Source organism: Lasioglossum baleicum, chromosome 15 (genome assembly GCF_051020765.1).
Source record: "Lasioglossum baleicum chromosome 15, iyLasBale1, whole genome shotgun sequence".
NCBI classification, from domain to species: domain Eukaryota; kingdom Metazoa; phylum Arthropoda; class Insecta; order Hymenoptera; family Halictidae; genus Lasioglossum; species Lasioglossum baleicum.
The window spans coordinates 1,286,585-1,314,370 of record NC_134943.1 but is presented as its reverse complement, the minus strand read 5'-3'; the positions used below and the strand labels follow the sequence as shown (position 1 = coordinate 1,314,370).

General features: G+C 36.5%; 1 protein-coding gene across 11 annotated transcripts in view; it reads left to right on the top strand.

Annotated features, from left to right (window-relative positions):
• LOC143216303 (uncharacterized) overlaps positions 1–27,786 on the top strand; it is a 491,467-nt gene that overhangs the window by 253,164 nt on the left and 210,517 nt on the right. The window contains exon 1 of one of the 11 annotated variants that reach the window (XM_076439221.1): positions 6,761–7,401. The exons of 8 other annotated variants lie outside the window; for them this stretch is intronic. In XM_076439221.1, coding sequence (XP_076295336.1) covers positions 7,329–7,401 — 73 coding nt within the window. In that variant the 5' untranslated portion in view covers positions 6,761–7,328. Of the gene's footprint in view, positions 1–6,760; positions 7,402–27,786 lie in introns of those variants that run through there. 2 more of the 11 variants (XM_076439227.1, XM_076439226.1) reach the window with 2 other exon arrangements.

The following is a 27,786-nucleotide window of genomic DNA, read 5'->3' as shown; positions in this document are numbered from 1 at the left end:
GTATGTCCAGGTAGACGATTTCTATTGTGCATAGATTTAGCGCGATTCCTTTTATCGTGAAGACTCCAGCGTGAAGATCGTTCAAAGAGAAAGATTCGTTGTGGTCTTAACAGCGCCCAGAAACATTTCCCGGGGGAAGCGATTTACTTTCGCCGCTGAACGATCAAAAACTTCGGGGGAGGATATAATTGAAATAGACCGGTAATTGTTCGGTCAATACGCTTCAGGGTATCGCAACACGGTCGACCTTTCTCTCTTCATCGTCAGTCGTTCAGGGGGTTTTCATCAGCATCCGCAGACTGTACATTTCCGGGCGTGCTGGCATTGTCCCCCGTTTATCGTCGACCAAAAAAGAAGAGAAAAAAAAAAGGAAGGACGAGCCGAGATTTCGCCATTCTTCCCGAAGTAAAATCGACTTCTAAACGGTACTCCGGTCGAATCTACTCTCCGGCGCATTACTCATTGTTCTATCTTGACCGTCTAGGCGTCCTCCATTATCTTGCGGCATGGCCGGCGGCCGGATCCGGCAGACAACGACTACAAAGATCCGCTTTAAGGGCGATCCGTGGGCGCTGGCGAAACGAAAAATTGGTTTTCAGTTAAATTACGACAGTATCGTGATTCATGCACTACCACGAAGGAAGCGGCTCCCGGGCGGAGGGAGAGGGTTCGAAATGTAAACGGATCTTATCTCGGTCGATGAAGCACGCCGTTCGATATTCCGATACACCGCCATCGCCGCTAGCTCCAAGGGTATCGAGCCCGGCATAATGGAATTCCTCGTTATATAAATTTCGGCGCACATTTTTCTGGCACCCATCGATCTCCCGGGTCTTCTATTTTCCCGACTTTTCTCTTTTAAAGTCGACGTATGTATATATGTATACTCGACGGGGCCCCGATTCTGACCCTCCCCCCTTCCCCGATCATTTTACCCGGTGCCCCCCGTCTCGTAGGCCGCTTCAAACCCCGTTCTTCAACGCAGTCCTTTCCCCCCGTTTCGTTTCCCGAAAACGTTTTATTCGGTCTCCACCGCCGAATGCCGGGACTCTCTATTCCTCAAACGTTTTTCGAGGTCGAGCTGGAAGAAAACGAAATTCCATCGATAACTGCGAATCCCGCGTCGTTTCTCTAAATGATTTTATCTCGCCGAACAAAATGCTCGGAGCCGATAAAAAGGGATCCTCGTCGATTAACTTCCGCTTCGCTTTTGCCCGGCGTTCGCGACCCACCGAATGCTAGCCGATCATCTCGAATGGTACTTAGGCGAGACCTCGAGTACCCGGATATCCGCGGGGCCGAATATCTGAATGGTGACGTCAATGGTTATCTGTGATATGGTTGTTCCGATACGATCGGATGAGACCTGTAAAACGCCGATCGTATTTGGAATACGTACAGAAGAACACGTATGTGAAAATCCTTCAAATAATCGATTTCCTTTAGTGCCTACGCGCGTTCGGGGTTTCTTCCGACGAATTTTTATACAGTGAACCTCTATTATTCTACCGGGGTGTTCGAAAATGTTCGAAAAATCTATTCGAGATTCATGTGGCACATAGAAGATACTGTGCGAGCAAAAAAGTCTTTGGAAATCCTACTAACTGTGATCAAAGAGTATCTGAATTTCTTGAATGTTTTGTGTTAGCTATTTTCACATATTTCACGTTTTCTCGTATTGGTTGCACTGTCCCTGAGACACGTTTTCAAAATTGTCTTTCGTTTTTACGTAACCTCTTGTTTTGTTAATAATCGAATGTCCTTCTTGCTTGGAATTTTTTCTTGCATATTCATTGCATTACAGTAGATTATCCGAATAAAGGAGGGCAATAGTGTTCGGATAATAGAACAGTTACTTACAATTATCATAGTTACAGTGCTAGGCTAAATCCCTGATAAGTTGTACAATGGAACCGTGTTGTGTGTGGACCGTCTTCGACCGAACTGTTTGCAAGTGGCATGTATCCAGGCAATAAAGAATTCAGATATTGAAGGTTAGGATAATCGAGGTCCGACTGTACCACTTTGTGGGCACCGTTTTGAGTCGAGAGAGGCAATAAAACATGAAATGCTACGCGTTCTGAAGGCTACATGTACCTCCAGAAGAATACATAAAAGGTGTTTCGAGGAATGGTAAAAATTGGCACACGTGTATTTTAGTGGAAGGGGATGTATTACATTGAAGCAGACAAAATAAATTTTGATAAATAAATTTACAGTTTACATTTAATCTAACCAGTCCCGATCTCTTTAGATCACAGTAGTATAGTTCGAGAACTGTTTTAAAGACAGTAATATCTCAATGTGCTTGTGAAAACTTCAAGACCCTGTTTGGATAATTGAGATTCTATCGAATATTCAATTGTGCAAGCAAATAAGCTGTGAATTATGTAATGTTTGTGGTCTTGTTTCAGTAAGAAAAATGTCACAAATATCTTACAAGTGACAGTGTCGTGAAAAAATAATCAGAAATAATAAAGTTTTGTTATTGGATTAGTATTGTGTCCCGTCGATATATCTAATCCCGTATCATGTTACACTTCTCGGTGATCGAGCTTCCGGATCCTTTAGGGAATACACAACACCATAGTGAGGATAAATATCTTATGAAGATCATGTATGTATACATCTTTTTCACATTCTATATTGACACATGACTGTAATCATTTTTTGTTTCATGTTACTGTGTTATCGCGGAAACAGACACTAGAATCGTCGCGTCGATCGATAAGTACAGGCTAATTGCCGATCAAATCTTCTGTTATTATTTATGGAAATTCAATGAGAGTATTCAGAATGCAGTTTATAAACATCGAGGAAATGCTATATGTCGAAGTAGTAAATCATCTCATGCTAACATAAAACAAAAACTGATTACATCGGAACGTCCCTATCAATCTTGAATGGCTTTTTCTTAACATCCTGTAGCGCTCTCTTACTATAATCCCATCCCGGCTGATTTACAATCGATGGTTCCTTTGTTTCCCACGAATTAGCTACCGCTTGAGATTTTATCTATAATGTATAACTGAATTTTTCGGAATGTAGCATACGATATAGGACTATACATATGCGTACTTTTCTTCTAAAATTTAACTTTAACTTTTATCGCTTGAATACATAATTAATTTTATAAAAATTAAGGTAAATGATCTTGATTTCCATCGAATGATGAAATACGGGGTTAGGATGTGGCTCACAATCAGAGACGACAAAACGCACGTATGTGCTACGCGTATTATGTGTGTTCACTTTGACTTTGTTGATTGCAATGAGCCCACGGTCCTTGCGGTCTTTGCGAACGATTGTCACCGATGATTGACTGTTACCAATGATCGGCGGTACATATGCAGCAAGTTTTCGGCCGGGCAGTCCGTGTTTACATGGACTTTTCTACGTTCAGCACCGTCGAAGCTGTCAGAAAAAAATAGTATCTATATGTTACAGGTACAAACCGAGGGGAAAGTGAGGGGTCGATGTCTTTATTAGATTCTGAGAAAACAGTTTGCAACATACTTCATTTGGTACACTTTAATAAATTGCTTCATGAAATATATTCATGAAAATATACATATTTAAAAAAGCCTTGAAAGGGTTCGGGATTTGTGTTGTCGATGAGCAACCACTAGCCTCGAGTGCCCTAAGAATCGTTTTTATTATGTCATAAATAATTTCATTCATGAAAAAAATACCCGAATAGAGAGAGAGGGGGGGGTAGACAACCACCGACAATAATATACTATCCTTACAGGACATCGTGACCTCCCAAAAATTGTAATTTTGCAAATAATTTTTTTATCTTTTATTCGCGGTTTGAAATGTCTATTTCAATAAAAATTTTCCCATCTCTCTGCTCCTACTATGATATTATATTAATTCATCCATTTGATACTCTCTCTCGCTCTTTATTATTCGGAATAGTATATCATAAATAAGCGTTCTCTGTCTTTCAACATTTCTGTTCCCACATTTTTTCCCACATTTCTGTTCCCACATATCTTGTAACTTCTTATACACATACTATACCTATGGCGAGTCTATTAGTATATCTATATGGTCTAAGAGTCGATTAGCATTGTTTATAGTGTATCTTTGGAAAATGTGACGTCACAAATTCAGTTCATCTTTTTTTCAAGGAAAATGATCTGTGGCGTGTCAATAGGTTTATATTCGCCTTCTCACTAGGGCTGTTCGAGTACTCGCAAAATGCGAGCCGAGCTAAGCTCGACTCGATTGGTCGAGTCGAGTCGAGTACTCGCACGAAGCGAGCGGCTCGCACGATGCGAGTAGCTCGCACGATGCGAGTAGCTCGCATCGATGCAAGCTACCCGCATCGAAGCGAGCTACTCGCGCCGACGTCATCGGCTCGCATCGGTGCGAGTTACTTGCATCGATGCGAGTACTCGACCGGCTCGATCAATCCAGTCGAGCTTAGCTCAGCTCGCACCGATCCACAGTGCGCCGGTATGCCTGTTTCTTGGACAAAATTCAATAACTTTTGTTCTGTTTATGATAGAGACATGAAACAAAGTGGTTTTTTATTTATATTGAGAGCAATCACAATATGATATTATTATAAATATAGTATTTATTTAAACATTAAAAAACGATATTTATAAACAAAATTTTGTTTTATTGGTGGTTTTCAGTAGATATATGAATTCGCAGTTCAGTTCTTCCGAAACTGAAACTTCGTTTTAAATTAAATTTTTTTCATAAATAGCAAGTGATCGGAATTGTGGAAGAAATACTAAAAGTTGCATTATACAACTTCTTCATGTGGACCTATATTGAAAACTTAACAAATACGCTTTGTAGATCTGCGTTAATTGAACAACAAACGTCTACTATTTGATCTTCCTAAAATTCGCGTACAGATTCGCTTGTAACTAATTTCCTACTGAATTTTTTAAATCTTTTTCTCAAAAACTGATTTATTTTGACATAGTATGAACATTGTTTTAAATCGATATGAAGCAGTGACTTTTTCGATTTTTGTCAATGGTTCGGCGTACTGTGGCGAGCGTGCGATTCGTACGAAACGAACGGCATGCATGAAGGAATTGATTCGAAATAAATTCAAGCGTAATACGACATTGAAGTTCTCGCCGTGCCACGTTTAAATTATTATATTGTACAAACTTTAAAAAACGCAATACTCTTAAAAAAATAATTTTTAAAATATTTTATTTGTCTATATTTCAATATATGAACAATACTTCCAGCAGATACGATTAGAATCCCACACCGAATGATTTTCTTTTTCGTTAAACACTTTTTTTTCTTCTTTCTTAACCATATAATTGTTGTAGTGATATTTCTCAAATATATTGTCAAAGCAATATTTATATTGCATTTTTACGTTTGTTAAAAATGTTCAATATTACATAATACACATACAAAAGGTAAAGAAATATCGAAAAAGTTGATTTTTATTTTTTTTAAGTACATTGCACTATATATATATATATATATATATATATATATATATATATATATATATGGTATATATAAAATTCTGAAAAACATTAAGAAAAATGATTTCGACAATATCCCATTACTGAATTTTTATAAAACTGTTATCTCCCATACTTCAATAGGAAATATGCATTTTTTTCGAATGTTTTAAAATATGCAATTTTTTAAAGACGTTCGCATAATTCGAAAATCTGAAAAGCATATGCATTAATAATCACGATGGGACACAACTAACATATTAATATAAATAAACGAGTTATGTACTCTGGAAACTTTAAAATAAAACTCATTTCACGGCTACACATCAGATACATTGTATACATTGTTCGTTTCGTGTAAGCCGTTCGCTTCGGTGCGAGTAAGCTATCTTCTCGCATCGGTGAGATCGGTGCTTTGAAAAATATATTTAATATATCTCTACAACAATTATATGGTTAACAAAAAAGAAAAAAAGCGGGATTCGATTCGCAGCGGGAGACCTTGCCGTCTGCACTAATTGTATCTGCTGGAAGTATTGTTCATATTAATTGAAATATAGGCAAATAAAATATTTTTAAAATTATTTTTTTAAGAGCATTGCATTTTTTAAAGTTTGTACTTTATTTTTCTGAATACAAGAATGTTCACTATTACATAATACACCTACAAAAGGTAAAGAAATATCGGAAAAGATTATTTTTATTTTTTTTAAGTACGATGCACTACATAAAAAATACTGGAAAAAATTAAAAACGGTTGTTTTAACAATATCTCATTATTGAATTTTTATATACCTGATATTTCCCAAACTTCAATAGGAAATATGCATTTTTCCGAATTTTTGGTAATTTCCAATTTTTTAAAACCTGTTCGCAAAGTCTGTAAAATCTGAAAAAATATACATTAATAATCATGATAAGACACATCCAACATAATAATTTAAACGTGGCACGGCGTGAACTTCAATGTCGTATTACGTTTGAATTTATTTCGAGTCGATTCCTTCATGCAAGCCGTTCATTTCGTACGAATCACACGCTCGCTGCAAGCCGCGGTAAGCTCGACTGGACTCGCATCGATGCAAGTAACTCGCACCGATGCAAGTAACTCGCACCGATGCGAGCCGATGACGTCGACGCGAGTAGCTCGCATCGATGCGGGTAGCTTGCATCGATGCGAGCTACTCGCATCGTGCGAGCCGCTCGCTTCGTGCGAGTACTCGACTCGGCTCGACCAATCGAGTCTCGACTCGACTCGACCAGTCGAGCTCGAGCTTAGCTCGGCTCGCCTGCAGCCCTACTTCTCACCGACGAGAATCTCCTCAGTGGCCTTCTGTTTATTACTCCAGCCACAATATATCCTAGAGAGTGTAAGAAAACACCGAATTATTTGAGTGACACGATCTCCCGTAAGGCTGGTAGTCTTTAGCAGTATTTGGTCTGTGCCGGTACTTCTGGTTTTCTTTGTTGCGTGCCTCTCGCGTGCAGCCTCAGGATGCGTCGATCAGGGTCGATCTCCCGCATCGATAGATGGCGCTGGTGTCGAGCGATCGCATTGCGTTGGTGTGCGCCGCCATGGACCCGTTACTTGGAACGCGGTTGTCGTGGGGTACGCTTGTTTACTTCTAACAATAAGAAAGTGCTCGTTTCAGTTAGTATCTGCTATCAATGAGTTTGTGTTTCACGTGGATAATCGTTGCACCGGAACGTCAAACTTCTGTGGAATTGATCCAGCTCGTTCACACACCAATCAGGATATACGGGAGATGAGAAAATTCGATCTCAGTGGTCCGCACAGTGTACAGTGTACAACGTCTCCAGCCAGTGTTTTTTTCTTCAAAGTTAAGTTAATTTGTAAAGTGAGTGCAGATAATGAGTGCAGTGGAACACTGTAGTGTCAGTTTCCTACAGCTGTTGATCCCAATCTATTCACGAAGAGCTTACGGTGAGAACTTGTCGGAATTATGTATATTATTAGAAGCAACAAGCTTCGTTTGAAGATTTAGTCGGCACTAAATAAACGATTACATGAACCTTATGGTACCTCTAGAACTCTAGAACCTTAAACGTACCTTTTAAGTTTATAGTTTTGGTTTGAGGAAACGGAGAGAATTTCAGATTTTTTTTTTACCAGAGTGGACAATTTGTATCAATCAGTGCATCAGTGATAGATTTTGTGCAAAAAATATTTTAAAGCAGGCAATGTTGCAATCAAGCAACCAAATACAATTCTTTATATGGTTGATATAACATTATATTGTATCTATTTTTATATATTTGTATATGTATACATAGCATATTATTTTTACAACACAATGGACAAGCCAAATATTTGTAAGCAGACAATCAATGTTATAAAATATATGTTCGTTCAAATACTTATTTTTTGAAATTTCCTAGTTATTCATTATTCATTATTCAACCATATAATTCTTTATATGGTTCATATATTATTATATTATATTTATGTTGCTATATTTGAATATATATTTATGTATACGGTTGATATATGTATAAACTTATATGGTGTTGAATTATAAATAATGTATGATTCCGAAATTTAAAAAAATGATCATGTAAACAAACATCTGTTTCATGACAATGTTTGCTTGTTTGAAAAATATTTTTCTTCCAAATTTTCTGAAGTCATCGAAAACAATGTTTTGGGATTTAGTGTTGGGTAGGTCAACCTGTATATTAGTAAATATACTATACATATACGTAGCATATATGTACATACTATGCAAGCGCACATCAATTTTTACCCGGTTGTCGGCAGCACTAGCTCATACATCATAAAATCTAATTTTGTTGTGAAGGGACACTTGATTTTTGAATTTTCCTCCCTAATCAAATAATCGAAGTCTCGATGCATCATATGCACGTATACGTGAGATTTATCGTCGGAAATCGTACCATACTTCATATGATCCATAAGAACACATCTTTATTTAATCCTGGCAATTAAAACTTTTATTATGTATTCATATAAAATTTGGAAAAACATTACCTATACAAATTCATAGAAAAAGTATTTAATTTTCAAACTCTTGAAGATTTATTTTTCATAATCCCCGTTCCACAAATGTGAATTATCCAGACGGAAATGAACGTCTTTTTAATCTGATATTATACAGCTGAAGAGAGTAAAACCAAATTCAATTTCCACAATGTACAAAATAGATTATATTAAATATTACAAAGCTTCCTCAGGAAACGCATCGGATATCAACTTTACATACATTTTTAAATTGATCCTTCGTTCAGTTTTCTGAATTTAATTACCGTATTTCTTTATTGGGATAGCTCCTACCGGACAGAATAATATTCAAGAAGCATTTTTTATTATACGTGATTAAAGAATTTGATGAAGAATACTTTTCTGAACAGAAATAGCGGTTAATTATCTTATTAAATGTCCAGAGTAATGTCCTTCGACTTTGAAAATTTGTTAAGTCTCTTACGAACATTATCTCGAAAAATTAATGACATTGATGACTTAATCCTCTATATTGAAAATAATTTTCTTATCTCTTTAACCAAGTACAAACAGACCTCGAATATTTAATTGGTTCTGTGATACTTATAATCGTGTCACACTAAAGTTAGAGCTCTCACAAACTTGATGATTACGTTCCGAAACAAATATTTTCTCTTAGAACTCTTAGAAGGGAAACTAGAAACCGTGTAACTCGAGTACTGTGTTATTAAGGGTTTTCTGCACTCTATAATTTAGACACGCCAAGATATTTATCGTAGCATATCGATAAGAACACAAGTAAATCACCGGTCCCTCCGCATCTAACATAGAATTCAGAAAAACAATATGGTTCTTTTGGAACGTACGCCGGCGGTTTTTCATGCAGTCGCAAGATGCTAGACGGCAACATCCTTCAAACTTTTATACTTTGAAAGTTTCATGAATGTCCCCTGAATACTTAACGGATACATTTTACGAACTTGAAACTTCCCGAATATAAAGATAGCGTCATAAACATCGATTTTTTGAAATTCAATCGCGTGAAGAGAAAAGAGTTCTGCTTTTCGTGGAGCGTGCGCGCGCGTATCAAGGTTCTCTCCCACAGAAAAAGCTGAAACGTAAGGAAAGTGATACCGACAGGACAATCGGTGGTATCAGCAGCGGTGATAGAATTTCAGGTTTGCGGAGTGTCCGTTTCGAAATTTATTGGCTGAATGTGCAAACGCACGTCGGCCTCGAAAAAATACACACAGGCGAAAAGGAATAATCAACGAGAACGGAATTGCATTTCGCGTACGTACGGTTATTCCAGCGCTATTTTTCTTTACGTTCTTTGCCTGTCATTCGGACGCGTAGATCCGTATACTCCGCAAACGGAGACAGATGTCGCTTTGTAACTGTACGTTCGCCTATTGGCGAATTTATTGACTTTTTATCGAACACTCGTTGAACTCGTAACGTATTCTTCTATTATGTATCACTCCATTTTATTGGCCACAACGGCTTTTCATGTTACAGATTTCTCGTGATTGTGCCACGAAATCTATCCGCCGTCGCTGTAATTTTCGATCATCTCGAACCTTATGTCAACAAACGGCTACCCGAGCTTTCAACGTACCCGTTCGATCTTTTATATGCTCATGTTGGATCGCCGGAGAGATCCCTAATCTTTGGATAATGTTATGTTGATTCACATTCAAAGTATAATATATGCGAATGGTTCAAGTCCAATTCTCTCATATCAATTTATTTGAACCATACCGATTTAGTTTATCTTTCTTTTTACTTGAGTTTATGTGTAATTTATCTGTCAACAAATTGTGTATTTTTCCAAACCTTTACATACATTTGTATTTTACTTAATTATCTAAATTTGTAGGCTGAAGCACTGATTGGTTTTTGAAATTTTGAACGGTCCGGATTGATTCTCGTATATGGATCATGAAATTATTTGTTGGACTTTATTTTTTCAAGATCAAAAGATTTATTCAATAAATCGCTTTGATTTTATCCAACATTTATGGTAAGATGACGGTCAATTTGTTAATAATATCAATGTTTTTGACTTGACTCGCAAATGAGCAGCGATAGTTTATGTTATTGCAATATTATATCAAATTACAATTGCATTAATACATGAGTATTGGACAGTTTTATTGCTGAATAACATGCAACAACAATTTCGATAATATCCTTCCATTAATAATGATTTTAAAAGTTGTCTGATTACATATTCACTTTTTTAGTAGACTACTTCTTCTTAAGTTTAGTTTGCTATGCTTACGAACAGATTAAGACTAGGATTTTGCTTGTTTTATGTAAAAATAAATTTAAAAAGCAATATAATTTTTTATAATAATGAGAGAACTGGTCACTGATCACAAAATGAGAATATTTCATGGTATATGGTAAAGTTGAGTATGTATCTTTGAAAAAAATTAATGTATTAATTTTAATTTGTATGTGTAGAGGATGATACATATGGTATTTTTGAATTGATATATACATGTCCGCTTACATTTTACATAACAAAAATTCTAAGTATAGAAGATTAAACAACTGTGCATTAATCTCAGATGTGTTGCTCTTAGTTGTCTCAAGATTGTTTGTTATTTCAGTAAAAGTTAGCTACGATGTTAACTATATTATTTCCAGCATTGTTAAAATATTTTTGTTATATTATTTGTAGCTTTTCCGTGTGGCGAAGGTTCGGGGATTTCATTTGTTGGTTGACATGCAGTTTCGCTTGTAGCTTGATCGGTCAATTCGTTACCTGTTATTCCCCGGTGGGATTGTAACCATACAATAGCTACACAGTTGCTAGTATTTTCCAATTCGGTGTAACATTTTCGTATTAGCTCGATTAAATGATCCGTAGTATTTTTATTTTCAATATGAAACTTGTGACACAATGCTACAAACGTTGAGCCACTGCAAATACATAATAGACTTTCGATTCGGCATATTTAAATTGTTTTTAATGTGAGGTATTTCGGTTATTGGTGTAAGGGTTAAATTCGCATGTTCGTCGACGAGGTGAATAGTCTATGTATAATTCTATAAGATGAAAGTTTCATCCGGATGGTATTGAAATTCGATTTCATATTCAACCTTGCCCGAGTTCGATGTAAATCCATCGCATTCGTCCGCCATTATTGAAATTATAATGCGGCCTCTTCGAATTTCAGGAGTCATGGAATTACGCATTGTGTGCATTCACCGATTTTAATTATTCCCGTAGTAGAACGTGAAATCATTTTACAGGATAACGATTTTGCTTCTTGTATGACGGTACCTTTTTATCGCATTTTTGTGCCAGCCCCGCTATAATTTCATATCACTAATTCAGAAGTCCGATGTACCATACACCGCGGTATTTAAAAAGCTGTGAACATTAATACAAATTAATCGTGGCAAACGAATTTCGTGTTTAACGATCGCGACAGTTCTTCGAGTACCGAATCGAGAGAATCGTGCGTTCCGACGTATTTATTCATAGAGTGGAATTAAGCAGCTGGTTTTGTGCTTTCGGATTCATTTTTCACGTTTAAATTATCGACGAAAATTGCATTATTAAAGGTTTCCTGCGACGAGGCTACGTCAGCGAGCTTTTTAAACAATACCTACTCTTCTAAATGTAAAATCGCTATCGGGTGGAATCGGGACCGAAGAAAATGCTGAATGCGCTCCGATAAATTGCGACTGTCGTATTGATTTTGCAATACGTATAAAATGAAATTCAAAAAATATAACAAACTATATCGTTCAGGATACTGTTCCCGAGTAGCGTGAGATAGAAATAGAAAAGTAGACGCGATCGATACAAGAAATTTTGACTGTAATCTATATGTAGGTCTAACGAAATATACAGTGACTCCCACTAATATTCGGACACTCTTAAAAAGACCATAACTTTTTTAATATTGAAGTATACGATTTGAAATTTTTAGAGAAGTTAGAACAATTGATTTGCTACACAGCGTGACAAAATTTTTGAAAAAAACTCCGAGTTTGTCGGAATTGCAGAGAAAATACTGAAAGTTGTATTGTCCAACTTTTTTATATGGGCTTATATGGAGAATTTAGAAAACGCGTTTTGTAGATCTGTGTATCAATTAAACATTGTATCCTGAAAATTTCAAAAAATCGGTCGATGTTGTAATGAGCTACAAACGTTTAAAGATGGTAAAAATAGCAGTTTTTCACGATTTTCGGCCTCCAACTGCAGTAATTCTAAGTATTCTTACATCTTTCAATGCCTGTCGTTTTTTCCCGCATCGATTTCTATGAAACTTTCACAGTGCATATAATTGACACAGATCTACAAAACGTATTTTATAAAATTTCGATATACGCCCGCATAAAAAGGTTGTAAAATCTAACTTTTAGTATTTTCTTTACAATTCTGACTAATTTCAATTTTAAACTAATTACTCGAGCTTCCCAAAAAAGTTCAAATCGCTTAGTCCAATATTAGCAAAGTTCGTATCAAAAGTATCGTTCTTTTTAGATCGTCCAAATATTAATGGGAGTCACTGTTTGTTTTGTTATAATATGATTATATCACATGTGTATAACAAACGTTATCGATCTTTAACCAATTTAGACCTATCGTGGTCGGTGCAACTCAGTAAATGAAAAAATAAGCTGATATAATTTAGCTATCGAGAATACACCAGTCTACTATACATATTATATTATGTATTATACATAGGATAGGTGGTGCCATCAATTCTTGCATGAATCAATACATTAATTATATCATGATGAAAATTTCGTAGAAATTCTAACAGAATTAGCTTCAGCTCATCTTTTGTTTCAAAGTATCACGTGAATAGTCGATACGTAATATCTTTAATGATTGAAAAGATTTACTTATTTCAAAAGAAATGTTCGTGGGATATAAAACAATATTTCCGGTAGAATAGGAGTCTCTCTGAATAAAAAAATTGAACAGAGTCACGATTGAGAAATAAAAACAAGTTCGGTGTAGAAGTTTTCGACGAGTAAGACATTCCGACGAATTGAATATTTCAACCGAGGGTTGTTCCTTGCTCCGACCCCTTAAACGACTTTTGGGCAAAGGTGAAACACGGAATCGATGCCTACTGCGAGCGGTTCTTTTGTAAGAAAGGAAAAGAATCGACCGACGCGACGGATTGTTGGTTTGCCGGACGGCTGGTCCACCAGGTGCACCGTACCCGGCTGGTCGAAAAATTCTTTTTCCCGAAACCTAATATCCGAAAGTGACCGTCGCCGTCGCCTATAGGCCCACCTGACGAAATGGACCCTTCTCGACCACGCTTGTAAACCGAAAAATCGGCATAATACGAAAGCTCTGTGCGTGCAGAGGCGCGAGGACGACGACCATTGTGCACTGCTTCGACCATAAATCATTGCTCTCGGTTCTCTGTATTTTTCTTTTCCCAAGTTACAAAGCACCTTTAACACCCCATTGACGTTTAGTACCGTCTACCGCGACACTTAAATTCCACTTTTGCAGAAATGTTTATTGTAAGAAATGTTCTTCGGCTGTTGAATCTGTACAGCTGGTGTATAAAATGTATTCGTACACCTTTTAACAACGCGAATAACTTTTTAAAGATTGGACTTGTGGGTTTTCTGAGATGTTAGAAGAATTGGTTTACTAGGTAATATGCAAATAATATTTTTCTTGGTCAGCATTGCAAAGTAAAAAGTAACCGTCGTCATTTTTAACTTTTTATCCGTCTCTGTAATGAAAATTTAAAAGCTGCCATTACCAAAAAATTAAACCGAGCCACATCCGTTCACGGTTCAGTTGGTGCGTACGAGGAACGACGTAACTCAATCCGTCTGAATTCCAAAATTTTTTGTCGCATTAATTGCACCACTTGCAGTTTCACATTACCATGCAATAGGATTACATTCCTCTGATTCGTAAGAGTTGCTCTTTCCTCACATTTAGTTTTACTTATTTGTCTACCGTGACAATTTCAGAAAAATATTTTATGAAACAGTCACTATAGATTTGTATTAACTAGAATGTTTTATGATTTGTGCGATGCTCTATATTTAAAATCCATGAAATCAATCAGTGCATGAATGAGATAAACAAATATCAGTAAGCTGTTTATGCTTAAGGAATGTGAGATCGAGTCCGTGCTATATAAACGAATGTCACGTTTATTTATAATTGGCTACATGACTCGAATGCTAAATAGGGTACAGTTTCTCTCTCTATAATAAATCTTTTGCCAAATGAATCACAGTTTCTCTCTCTCTCTCTATATATAATAAATCTGTCGCTAAATGACGAACGTGATTATTAAGCTATATTAGAATCTTTATGATTTTGAATCTTTATTTTTACAACTTTTCTGGGTCAGTATTGAGAATTAAAAAAATGCGTTTTATAGACTCAAATAAATGATATGTATGCATGCTCAAAATTCTATCGATATTGTTACACACATTTCGTAGATTCTGTTCGACATTTTCATAACAAAATTAAGTCGTTATTATAATGCACAATGGGGATTGATAATTGTAAAATGCAGAACATTAAATCCATAATTTCGACGCCAGTTCTAGTGGTGTTTGACTTAAATTAGTCAGAAGAATTACGTGTAGTAACCGCAATTTGGGGTGCAAATCGAATAACTAACCGAGTATTCGGATACTTCAGATTCCGACATTCGAAAATTCGAACAGCAGTAAGAGCGCTAATCAAGAGTGACCTGGTGTAAGCTAAGCGAGGGTTAACGCGATAAACGTCCACCACCACTCATTAATTCTTTAGCACCCCTTCGTTTATTACACGAGCCCTCGTAATTCCAGAGGGAGAAGACCGATACGTCTCTTGTGACCGCATTGGCATGTTTTAAATTCCTTTGTGTATCTGGAATCGTAAAAGTTTAAACCGAGTCTCATTACAGCCTGCGAACGACACACGTTGCCGTGGCCAGTATTTACCATGCTTGTGTGTATTGCTGATGGTTTCGTTTCTTTTCAAACAGAAATATGTGGGAAATTAAATTATTAGAACGTTTCGCCGTCGTGCAATCCCCGTTAACGCCCGTTAACCGCTGTTTGTGAAGCTCGTCAGTTTTTTAACGAAATTAAAACATTTACAAGCTGTAATACGAACGGATTCCACTTTTCATTTAAAGTGGCGAATTTGAAAAATCGGTTTATAAAGAGTGAAAATAAATAATAAAATTAATATCGGCGAATTGTAACGGGAGAAATCAGTAGCAAAACCAGAAATATAATTCTTCATACGTTATTACGGTCATTAGCATTTTATTAATATTCTTTTCGCTTCATCAAAGAGATTTTTATTTAATTGTTTTGAAGAAAATTGTAGCAGTATATTTCTGAAATAAAAATTCCCATAAAAATGTATTGACAAATCATAATCTATTTTTACACGTGATTGGATATTTCAGTATTATATTTTCCATTTTTCCACAGTTTAAGGGTAGTTCGTATTTTGTTACATTCATTGTTCCGCTAGCCAGGAAAATCTGACATTGCTGTCAATTATACACCTCTTTCAATATCGCGTTGAGTCACGTTCAAAAGCTTTTTCACACTTTGTTGAGGCCACAACTGCGCTTTATTAATTGTGCCGGAAGTCGCGGTGTAGATACATATTTCAAAGGTGCACAGAGAGTTTTTTAAAATCATTGCATCAATATTAACTTTGACAAAAAAAAAACACAAAAATGTTTAGCTTTATTTAGACGGACACGATATGTAATCGATAAAAAAGCGTAGACACTGTTTTATGACAGTTCTACCCCAATTTTGGAAAAAAGTATTGGGTCGAAGTTTACATTGACAAATTTTCGGAAACGTGGAATAATAATTTATAAACAGAACGTATCAAAAGTTAGTATAACAGATTAAGTGTATTCTTTTACAGGATACACGATTGGTTTTGAATTAGTTTTTGTTTGAAAGAATAATTTAAAAAGTATAGAGGGAATTATTTTTTCATCATTTTAAAAATAATGTAGTGTATAAATTTCACTTTAGCTGAACGATTGTTTATTATTTACTACAATATTTAGCATTTCAATATTAATTCAATATTTAGACGAGTTCCAAATTTTTGAATCTGAAATTTTTGAGACTGTACATACATGTGCAATTACTCAATAAATTTATTTTGTTGGATATATGCATATTATAACAAAAATCGGAATAAATACATTCTTGCTATTTTTTATCAAATAATACAAAATAGTTTATTTTATGGTCCCGTAGATCTAATGTTAAATAAATATATTAAACTGTAAGATAGTGTCAGAGAGATTGAAACAAAATTCTACGAATTTTTACCCAAGAAGCGTATAAAAGTATTAAAATAAAGGTGTTACAGTACCCAGTTATATAGTAATCGACTAAATTATTCATGAACGAAACCGACTGCGCATCGAAGCGTTTTTAATTTCTTTACTTGCTGTAACATAAACAGGAAATCCGAACAACTTTTTCACATCACTGCATGTAGATCCGGGGCGCAGATCGGAACAATTTAAGTCGTGAACGTGAGATCCCAGCTAATGTTCCCAAACGCTTCGATGGAAGTTTACCGTTCAGGAACTTCCAAACTTTCTTTCAAGCTGTAAAATCTGATGGTTAAAGTTGACTTTGACCATCCGACACGAGGGACACACGGATACGCTACTTTCTAATGATTTTAAATATCGATAGCGATTCAAATAGTACTACCGATAAAATAAGTTTTGCACAGAAGTGCTGTAATGAGATAAGAATTCGTCCGATGCAAATTAGACGGGTTTGTACAGAGCTGGGTTAAAGTTCATGAACAAGTATCTGAAATACTATTTAAGATATTAAATACTGTATGTACTTATAATTCAATATTGAATAGGTAGTGGAAATTCGGCAAATGATATATTCTTATTAATTATCTGAATAAAATTTGAAACTTTCAAACAAGACATAGAAGAAAACGTGTTTAAATACTATTACAAGAACTCAACAAATAAAATGCTTAATATAAAAATGAAGTGGACTATTCATCACTTGAAATAGTATTGTGTTCAACATTGAGGTTTTAATTTGTAATCACATTTAATAAAGCGTAAACTGTTTTCTGTAAGGTGAATTGTAGGTAAGAATCTAGTACGAATGGTTCTCAGTTAAAGTGCTCATCAATGAAAGTTGTAAATTACACGCACCATGTTTACGCTTTCAAATTACATTACATTCAAGTCGTGTTGCATCGATTCACGTCTGCTTTACGCGTTACATTGCCCGAATGTGTGAATCCAGTCTAATTAATTTAACCCTTTTAGGCCCCATGTTGGGGCAGACACGACATCCAATTTTATGCCAATTACTACTCAATGTTACCATCTCAATACTTCTCAAGTGTAATAAATAAATTAGTGGGTTGTCCAACCCTCACAGTTCGTTCACCAAATACATATACAACTTTTATGAAACTGCTCACATACATACTTCCTAGACTGAATAACTGCGATAGTTTAATTGTGGATTTTTATGCAAAATGAAAATTGTATGCATTATTTTCAAGCTGCTAGAGCTACGTAGACACGAATTTTGTTTCCTAATGATCGTAATAAGCTGGAAATAATGTAACAGTATATTTCAATACTGTAAATGTTTTTACGTTGTTGCATTATTTATTTTCGCTATAAATGCATAAAATCCGCAGTCTAGTGACAGCATTAAAGGGTTAAAGGGTAAGTTGGCCAAAGAAAGGGAAATTTACTTTTTCGAACTCAATTCAAGACATAAGAGGTAGACGAATAAAATGACATCAATGCAATTCGAACACTTAGGTCCACAAGGAGGGGGATGAAGTTGAAGGGACGCGTCCAACGGGAAAATAATGTGAAAATTTCAATGGGACTCGCACGACTCGAAGCCGCTTTTTCCGCGCCGGTGTGACGCCCAACAACCATATTTTTCACTTTCCACACCGCCGATTAATTTTTTTGCTCTCGAGGCTCACCTTCCCCGCAAGGGTTCCTAACGTTACGGTTTTTTTCGACCGGAACTCTTTACCAGAAGCGACCAACCGCTTTTCGCGACGCCAGATTTCCTCGATTGCTCGATAAATTTTCTTGGCAAAGGTTTGCTATTTTATGGTTGGTTCCTCGAACGCTTTCATTCCCAGCGGAAAAAGCACGCTTAAGAATGAACGGTAGACAGGGGAGGGAGAGAGGGAGAGAGAGAGAGAGAGAGAGAGATTGGTGGGAGGAGGGGAGGGGGTGGAGAAGAAAAAAAAGATTCTCGTCGATTAATCTTCGTTCCTTTTGCCCGTTGTGCGCGAGCTTTTCCTTTCGAATTCACCCAGGCATATTGTATCCACGGTCGCATCATTTTCTCCTTTGCGGCGAGTTGGTTTCCACCCCCCTTCAACCCCTTAGTCGTCTCTTGTATTATGCATTATGAGTTATTAATTATTTATAAGTGTACTAGCCAGTTGAAAGTTCTTCTCCATTACGCTCGTCTGGGAATATGATTTATCCGTCTACCTGACCTTCTTTACCTTGGAAACTTTTAGTTCGGGGTCGCGTGTAATTCGCGTAATAACGGTACTTCAGCCTATCCGCTAAAGAAGCGCGACTGCTAAAATGAATGACGGTCGTACGCATTTGCATTTATATTATGTAGTGTCTAATAGCTGTCTGGAGTTGTTCAGTGGCTGTTACCCTAATTTTTTATCGAATTAACATCAGAAGATGTCGCAGATTAAATGGGTCTACAGTTTCACTTACGAATACTTCAGAATTTATTGTAATTGATAGATCGAACTAATTTTTTGAATATTTTAGGCCCATTTTACTACGCTATTCGTGTAACTTTAAATATTTTTTTTCTGGAAGGGCCAACTAATAAAAAATGGCACTTACCCAATCCATCCTATGTATTTAAAAATATTAACTGTGTCCCTTTACTCTATCAATACGCCGTATTTTTAACAGTGCTATTTTGAAAGCAGTTTGGGAAAGCTTTGCAATAAAAATGGATTTAAACAATATTGCGTACCAAAAGTAGGTACTGAGAAGAGAACGAATAGTTTTAAAGTTACGGTGATTTGAATGGCAAAAAATGTCAAAAGGCATCTCACTTTTTCGAATTCCGTTAAACGCTTTTACGAGAAATTTTTCGGAAGGTATCGATTTCTGTTAAATGAAAAGAATCGATTTTATGGACCGTTTACATTAGATTAGATTGTCATATATTGTTGTGAAATTATAAAAATTATAGCAGTAAAAAACGACATATTTACCGAAAATATTACACTATATTAATGTTCTATTCTATTTTCTGTTGCAGGTGAGTTTCACACTATGGAGTTTCTTATCAAGGATGCAATTGTTAAGTAGCTAATGAATTAATTTTTTTTTAAAGGTGATTACATTTTTATAACATTCATACGTTCAACTAACTTTGTCAGACTTGATATTTTAAATCACACATATTTGCAGCTATCATTTATTTGCTACTGTACCTGTTTTAAATTTGTTATTCTAAATGTAACATAAGCTCTTTATGAGGTATTTAAAACATGAAAGAAAAAACATTTCTGGTTGAACATCATAAAATGACAATGCACGGGAAATTAATTTGGTTATCTTTACGCACAATACAAAAGCACGGTCATTACTAAACTGCGAAAATGCACGCACGTTACAATATGCAAAGTAAATGCACGATATATGCAAAATGCACAACAACGTATTTAATGTATGCATTTTACACTATATTTCCATTATGTTCGAATCATAATATAAAATGTAAATTTTAATTTATGAAATTGTAGCATTCATAAATTTTAATATGTAATAGTTTAATCGTTAAAACTTCTTAACAATTGTATAAACTACATGCTATTTTACAATGGTATGCTTCTTATGCATAGTAAGAGTTGATATACAATCTGCAATGACGAGACTTTGAGAATGCTATAAAATATACATATTTAATCAAACTAAATATACTAAATTGACAATATGTTTTTGGCATCCTTTGATCATTGTAACATATTTTTGTGAAGACCATTATTCCATTTCAATAAAAATATGCATTTGCTTAAACTTCCGCAGTCCAGTCATTACACATGTAACACAGTTAGCGAGCGTGTTAATCGCTATTAAATTTCGTGAATTCCTTCAACAAACCAATTCTCCTCTTAATATAAAATCACTTATCGCTGCTAGTTGCTGTGTAATATTAAGCTAGATTGCATTAAATGGCTATTGTGCTGTACGTTCGAGATCGTTTAATTTATTCGGCGTGATTTTCATCAGAAGCTACCCGTAATCTCTGCCCGTGTGATTTTTATTCCATAGCGGAAAATGTCGAAGCGCGATAGGACCGAGATTTTTCGAGATTAATTTTCGCCTCTCTGCCGTTCCCCGTTCGCATTAAATTCGCCTCCATTTTCGTGTTCGTCGTCGCCCCGGTGAGCGGCGTTCTCTTGACACATAATTGCACTGAATTGCCCTTTTGTACGTCTTAAATTGTTACAGCGGCGTTAATGTTTTAAATCGACCGTGTTGGGGGGATTCACACTCCATTCATTATTCCAGTATAATCCGTGATTCTCTATTTCTGTTAAACTACATTCCCACTTTAACTGAATCTGATAATAAAATTCGCACAAATAAACTTGCACAAATAAACTTGCACAAATGCACAATGAAAATTTACTGTGCACTTCATTTTATCGGTACTCATTTATTATAAAAGAACGTTGTACTGTTGTAGTATTCTGGTCTCTCACATCACAGAAATGTATAAAATTATTTTAAACATCTCATTAACTACTGTAATCCTGTTTTTTGGAGCCAATAAATGGCAATTACATTCAAGTGAGTCGTACCGATTCTCTTGAATTTAAAATTTAAAGTACGCTATTCCCCACGCTTCCGCCACAGCCTGGTCACGTGACGCGTTCGATCTCTGTCGAACATAACTTTTGCCCCTCAATTCGAGTAAATTCTCCTTATCTGGCTATTCTGGATCTCTGAATTGAAATTGAAACACTTTAAGCTTTTCACGAGACATTCGATAATGAAAAATAAACAGGATTGTCCATATTAAGTCGGATGTAATTGGTAATCGGGTAATCCGACGCATAATTCGAGGAGAAATTCTTTCCACAATGCGGAGCGTTCGACGCCAAGCGAATAATAATTGTTATTTGAAGTTCAGCGTGACCGGTTGTCGCTTTCGATTCCTAATTCCATCGACGACTCCCGTTCCTTCCGATCTGAATTACAAAAGTCGCGGGATTAGGCGGATCGCTTAAAATTTCGGAATATAATATATTATTCATACCCTGATCTGCATACCCCTTCGCACATCTATCCGGGGATAGAAAATACGGTACAAGATGCAAATGTAATTTATGCCTGCTACCATCGCAGGCGCAGACACGCGTATACGTGCACGCTACCAACACAGCAGAGTTGCCTCTTGCATTCGCGTACCTGTGCACGTATAATCGACTCGTTAGCCGGCCATCGATACGCTCGAGATCGTTTCTTCGATGATTTTTATTCCGACGAACCAAACGCGCACGAACACCCACGAAAATAAAAAGAGATTCTCCCCGCCCATTATTTCCGCTTCTTTCTCCTCCACCTCATTCGTGTAAAACGCCTATTTTCAAGTCCACCGAACTGTACTCTGCATTCATTATTGCCTTTCTTTCTGCTCCCTTTACCAGCGCGCGTGTCTCTCGATTACTTTCACGTTCAAACCTGTCGTTCACTGCTTGTCGTATACGGGGTGTCTCACTTTTAACCTTTTCCGCTACGATAACGTGCGAGCCTCTTGATGAAGATCACCAGCTCGATTTAACACGTTCACTGTACAGTAAGGGTAGTCCCTGTTTTGCAGTTTTCGACTTTTCTGCTCTGACACTCTTAAACTGCGAGACTTGGTGAGGAAATGAGATGTGCAAAATTTGGAAACAATCGGACAATGGGATATCATGTCATTTTCAATTGTACTTACTTATTTTGGAGACATCATTAAACATTCTTCAGTAAAAGTCAATGCCTCAGATGAATAGGTATGACTGATGAGATTTGTCACTTTAAAAAACACAATATTTTTAGGTTTGATTTATCATTACATTCAGTGTAGGACGTGCCATTTTTATCGGTCAGCATTCATGTTGGAAGGGTGAAAAAATTGATGAAAATCGGAAGCAAAATATAGCGAGTCGTGATAAAATTATTATAGCCATGTTGCGAAAAATATTGTCCATGTAACGGATAATCTTGCCTAAAAGAATAACAATAATGCAGTATAGCTGCTAGCTTAAACACGTCGATTTATGCATGTATGCAGCTCTAACAGTTTGATAAGAAGCTGTACTTAATTTTTTTCCTGGTACTTATTCTGAATTATTCTATTTCGAACTTTAGTTCTCGAAAGATTCACGAGAGCCTAGTACAATACTTTAGATCGAGATCGAGATAAACGCGAATGGTTGTAAAGTTCTATGGGCGGTTTTATCGCAATTATAGCGTGTGTTATAAATTTTGAAATGTCAAAAATCGAGCGGCACAGACTATGATTTCGTCTGGGTTTGTAATTTACAGAACCGTGTACTTTTTATTCGTCCTTCGTACAATTTTCTGAGGCAGGGAAAATCGAATGTCGCGGCGACGCGACGCGGTAAGCGATTTTACGTTCTCGCTTACCCTCGGGGATGAAATCACAGATTTCTCGTGCGATTTTCCTACCATATGGCTACATTTTCTAGTCATCGTGGTCGTCCTTCAAACGATCTCTATCTCTGCGGACAAAATGCCGGGGGTTGTTGGGGAAAAAAGAGTGGTACCCGCCGATTAATTTCCGTTTCTCTTTCATCCGCCGTTCGTGCGATTCGCGCGCGGCTGTTTTCGAACTCGCTGGAGCGTATTATATTCTCGTTGCGCTATTACTTTTTGTCTCGACCTGCGCCGCTGATATTAAATTACTTCAGACCTTTTCTTCGCGGCGAACACGGATCAAATATTTAACGAATCAAATGTTTATCAGTTTTCGTTTTCAACGGTTTTTGCGGAACCTCGAAACTTTTCAAAGCGTTTGAAACCGACGCGAGCGTTTTATCTTCGAAAAGAACTGTCTCGGTTTTAGATTAGAAGACCTATTGACCGACCGATTCAGTCCCCCAAAAATAATAGAGCGATGGTAGAGATAGTGTTTAATTTGAAAGAACTATGCGTTTTTAACCCTCGGACGGCGGACCGTTCTTACAGCATTATAATCGATGATATTTAACACTAGGTTTACTAATATTATTAATTTGCGATTATTAAGGTTGTAAAGATGCTTCCCTGAGGAATTATTTACCAACTTCATTTCTTTGAGTATATAATACTGGAGAAATGGCCAAAAATTTGGATAGACACACTCTTGTCATGTTTATAAAATAATATGAAATAGTTATTTCTAGAGCTCTCTCCGTAAAACTGGTGTTAAGACTATTCACTGTATTATTTATTCATTTTTGAAAACATATTTTTCGTGGTATTTCTGGTAGCCACGTCTCTTCTATCAAAAATAATACATACATAGAACGGAGATGAATGTGCCGTTTAAAGATTTGAAAAATTATGCATGCTTGAGGAATAGAGATTTTAATTATTGACGCCGAACAAAACGACTTTAAGGCGCGTCAATTATGCGCAAAATTAAACGGTTACAACGAAAACGTATTACTGCCATTTGATATTAAAATGTGTAATACCGATCAATTCCATTCATCCGCGGAGACATTCTCTGCATTGAAATTTTCTCCATTAAAGGATTGACATTTCGCAAAGATAAAAAACCGGTTTTATCGATTGTCAAGCGCATTCACGCCATTGATTCATGCTGCGCGCAAGCATGTTTGTGTAGAATCGGTGAAAAACGATGGAAGTCTAACATTGAAAGTGGTCTCTCAGAATGGAAAATTACGCGCGGTTGAACATAGAAATTTTTCTCTCATCGATCATTCTGTTGCACATTTGTAGCCATTGTTCAATATAATAAAGATTCTGCACCGTGTAATTTATTTTAAAAATATTCCAAGGGCTTCACCACTGTGGAACAAAGGAATAAATGAATGCAATGAATTGAAACTGTTTGGGTGATCTAGCGTGACAAAGCTTAAGAAAAAAATGGACGTATCATAAATAAAGGTGACTACCATTTATTATATACAACTGGTCACTTGTTCTAACGTCGTTAAGTATAAACAATTTATATCTGTGTCAAATTCGAAGCAAGAGCTCCGCGCGTCCGTCAGTCAATATATGAAATGTTTCATCAAGCAGAATGTTGCGTATAAATTTTTATTTTTCAGGCAATCGTAGGCAGATATTTGATTGAGATACACAATTGCATAATGAATAATTTATGATCGAGAGAATGCTTCTGAATAGAAAGCATTATAAAATGTCGGCAATGATGAAACATTCACGTACTTAAAGAAGTATTTATTGAACAATAAAAACGTCACTGTGTTTTATAAATATATGTTCATGAATAGTTTATACAAGGCTTCTAAATTTTGTCGAACTGGTACAGTCAGTCAAAACAGTATCCATACATTCTCTTAAGGAGATGCACGTAACGAAAAATCGAATCAAATATTGATGGTTCTAGACCGGGAGAGTCCGTTTACTTCTGCAAGGATGAACTATTTATACATACAAATTAGAAGACGTTAATTTTGTTTGTGATTATGCACTTTAGGTAATTGATATGTATATTATATTTTAATTGAACCAGACAAAAATGAAAATAATTGAGGAGCTTAGTGGATGGATATGATAACAATTATTTTAAAGCACACCATAACATGTTCTTCTATTCGGAAATTTCCATTTTTTCAAGAATGTCTTCTCAAAATGACCCACTAAGCTCTTGAATCGTGAATGCGTTGGAAAAGGTAACGTCCGTGTGTGTAATTATTATACGTTACACGAAGTAAAATTATATGTAGACGTACGCGTCAGAATCCTTGAAAAGGTTAAAGCGTATACGGCGACTTCTTTGAGCGACTGTATGCCATTTCGCGCGTTTAACTATCTCGTTGGTGGATATAATATTCAAAATGGAATGCTTCTGGGGTCAAACTTGGTATTCCGCCGCAAGCGGCCGCGCATTACATCATCCCTATTCAAGGGATAGGAAATGTCCTTAAGGTTTTATTACTTTCATCGACTACCATGCGCATTATGCGCGTTACCCGGCCGCAGTCCATCTTGGGAATCGAGCGAGCGTTCTCCCCCGGTTTCTTGCCATTCAAATATCGGAACGATACATTCACGACCGAGCTCTTCCCTATCAAACCTTAAACCATTCCCGAGAACAAAATACTGAGAATCGGTTGGGGAAAAAGAAGAGATTTCCGCCGATTAATTTCCGTTTCCCCCCCTCGGTTCCCCGTTCCGTCGGTCGTTCGTGCGAATCGTTCGCGGCCGTTTTCAAGTCCATCGAGGCATATTATATCCTTGAATCATCGTTCTCTTCCACCCCTTCTTTCTCTTTCTCTGTCTGCGTGGCTCTCTGGTCCAATCTACCCTTCCTCGCTTCACCCTCGTCCGGCAATCCCCGAATTCGTTATAACCGAGAGACGGGAACCACGCAACCGTAACTCTGTAGGATACGATATGCGACTGAAGAGAGCAAAGAGAGGGGGACAGAAAGGAACGTATTCCACCCCCGGCACAGCGTCGAACAGAGAAAGATGGCTCAAATCAAATTGACAAACTGCCGTGTGTTTCCCCATTCGCGGCCTCCAACAGTGCCTAAATGGAAAAGCGCATAGCGGGCGGCCTCGGTAAATGCTCGAGCCTCGGGACCGACGACGAGCGTTTAACGAATCGTTGATGAACCACGCTCGCGTTCGGACCGGTAAATGAGAATCAAACGATCATAGTGAACGCTGTTGTCAATGGGAACAAACATGCGACATTCCGCTGTATCGAAAACAAAGATTTCTGTTGAAGGAGTAACTAAAAAGATTTAGTGCATGTGTTCTATTTTTTTAATTTCTGATGACTAGGCTGTGGATTTTGTGAGTGGATAGACTATAAAGCAGCAAAAACATTTATTGAATTTAGAAATACTGTTGTTTTATTTCCATTTGGCTTGACGAGGAAATTAATGTCTATGCTGCCCCTGCATCTTAATGTAGACAACTTTTATTTTGCATAAAAATCCCCAGTTTAGTGGTGACCGGTTCTTAACAAATAGATGATGAGTCAGGCTCGTGTTCTGCTGCACCAAACAGCGAATATTTCTGCAGCTGAAAGTACGATCCCCGTTAAAAAGATGGCACATGTATGCTATTTTTAACGTTCGACTGGCCATGGGGTTTGTAGACTCCAGACAAAGACAGAATATATTTGCGAAAGATGTAGTATCAGTATTTGTTTGGAACATAATCGCGTGTCCTGTCAATTATGTCGCTAGAATATTTTTATGAAATATCTCCTCGCGCCGATTGCAAAACAGTTATACTGGACGCTTGTTACTTTGTCAAACCTTAAAATAAACATATATGCGTAGTTTTCTAATAGAATTACAGTGGAAAAATGGAGGATATGTGAACAAATATTACTGACACCGTAGGTGCCCTTGTCTCGTTAACAAATATAAAATAATGCATTCTGCACTGGCACCTATGCGAAATTTATGAAAGACGATTAACAGGTAGCGTTACCCGATGGCCCTCTGCCGAGTTTGATAAAACTTTTCTGGTTTTTAGAAGAACCATACATAAAGAACACATTTTTATCGGCGGAGGAATAAGTTCACGGACTGAACCGCTCTCTGAAAATTAGCACCCTCCAAGTTACCTCGGTAAATATTAAAGATAAAAATATAGTTTGAATGGCGAAGTTCTGTAGCGTTCGCCTAGTATGACGGATAAATTTTTGACGAAATTAATAATTTAATAAAAAGTATATTCAATTTTCTATCCCTATCATTATGATCATTAAAAACGTTGTTGCAGGGTTTCATAAAAGACAATTTATTATTAAATGGGGCGTATGGAAGTTGCTTAACATCTCCATCTAATGTCTTACAATTAGTAACAACCATATATTACACATAATTGCAGTGTGGAATTGATTCTGAATAATAATAATTATAAGGAGAGCATGATAAAATATTAGAAAACTCTTAACACGACAATAAAAAGTTGCCAACACATTCAAATTGCTATTCATATTTCTGATGTATCTTTCCTGCAGGAGCAAACATTTTTATATTATTTTATTTATGCACCAAAATTGTCGTGCTTGTTCCTGCCAGCAATAAAAATATGTTTCACGTCCGATT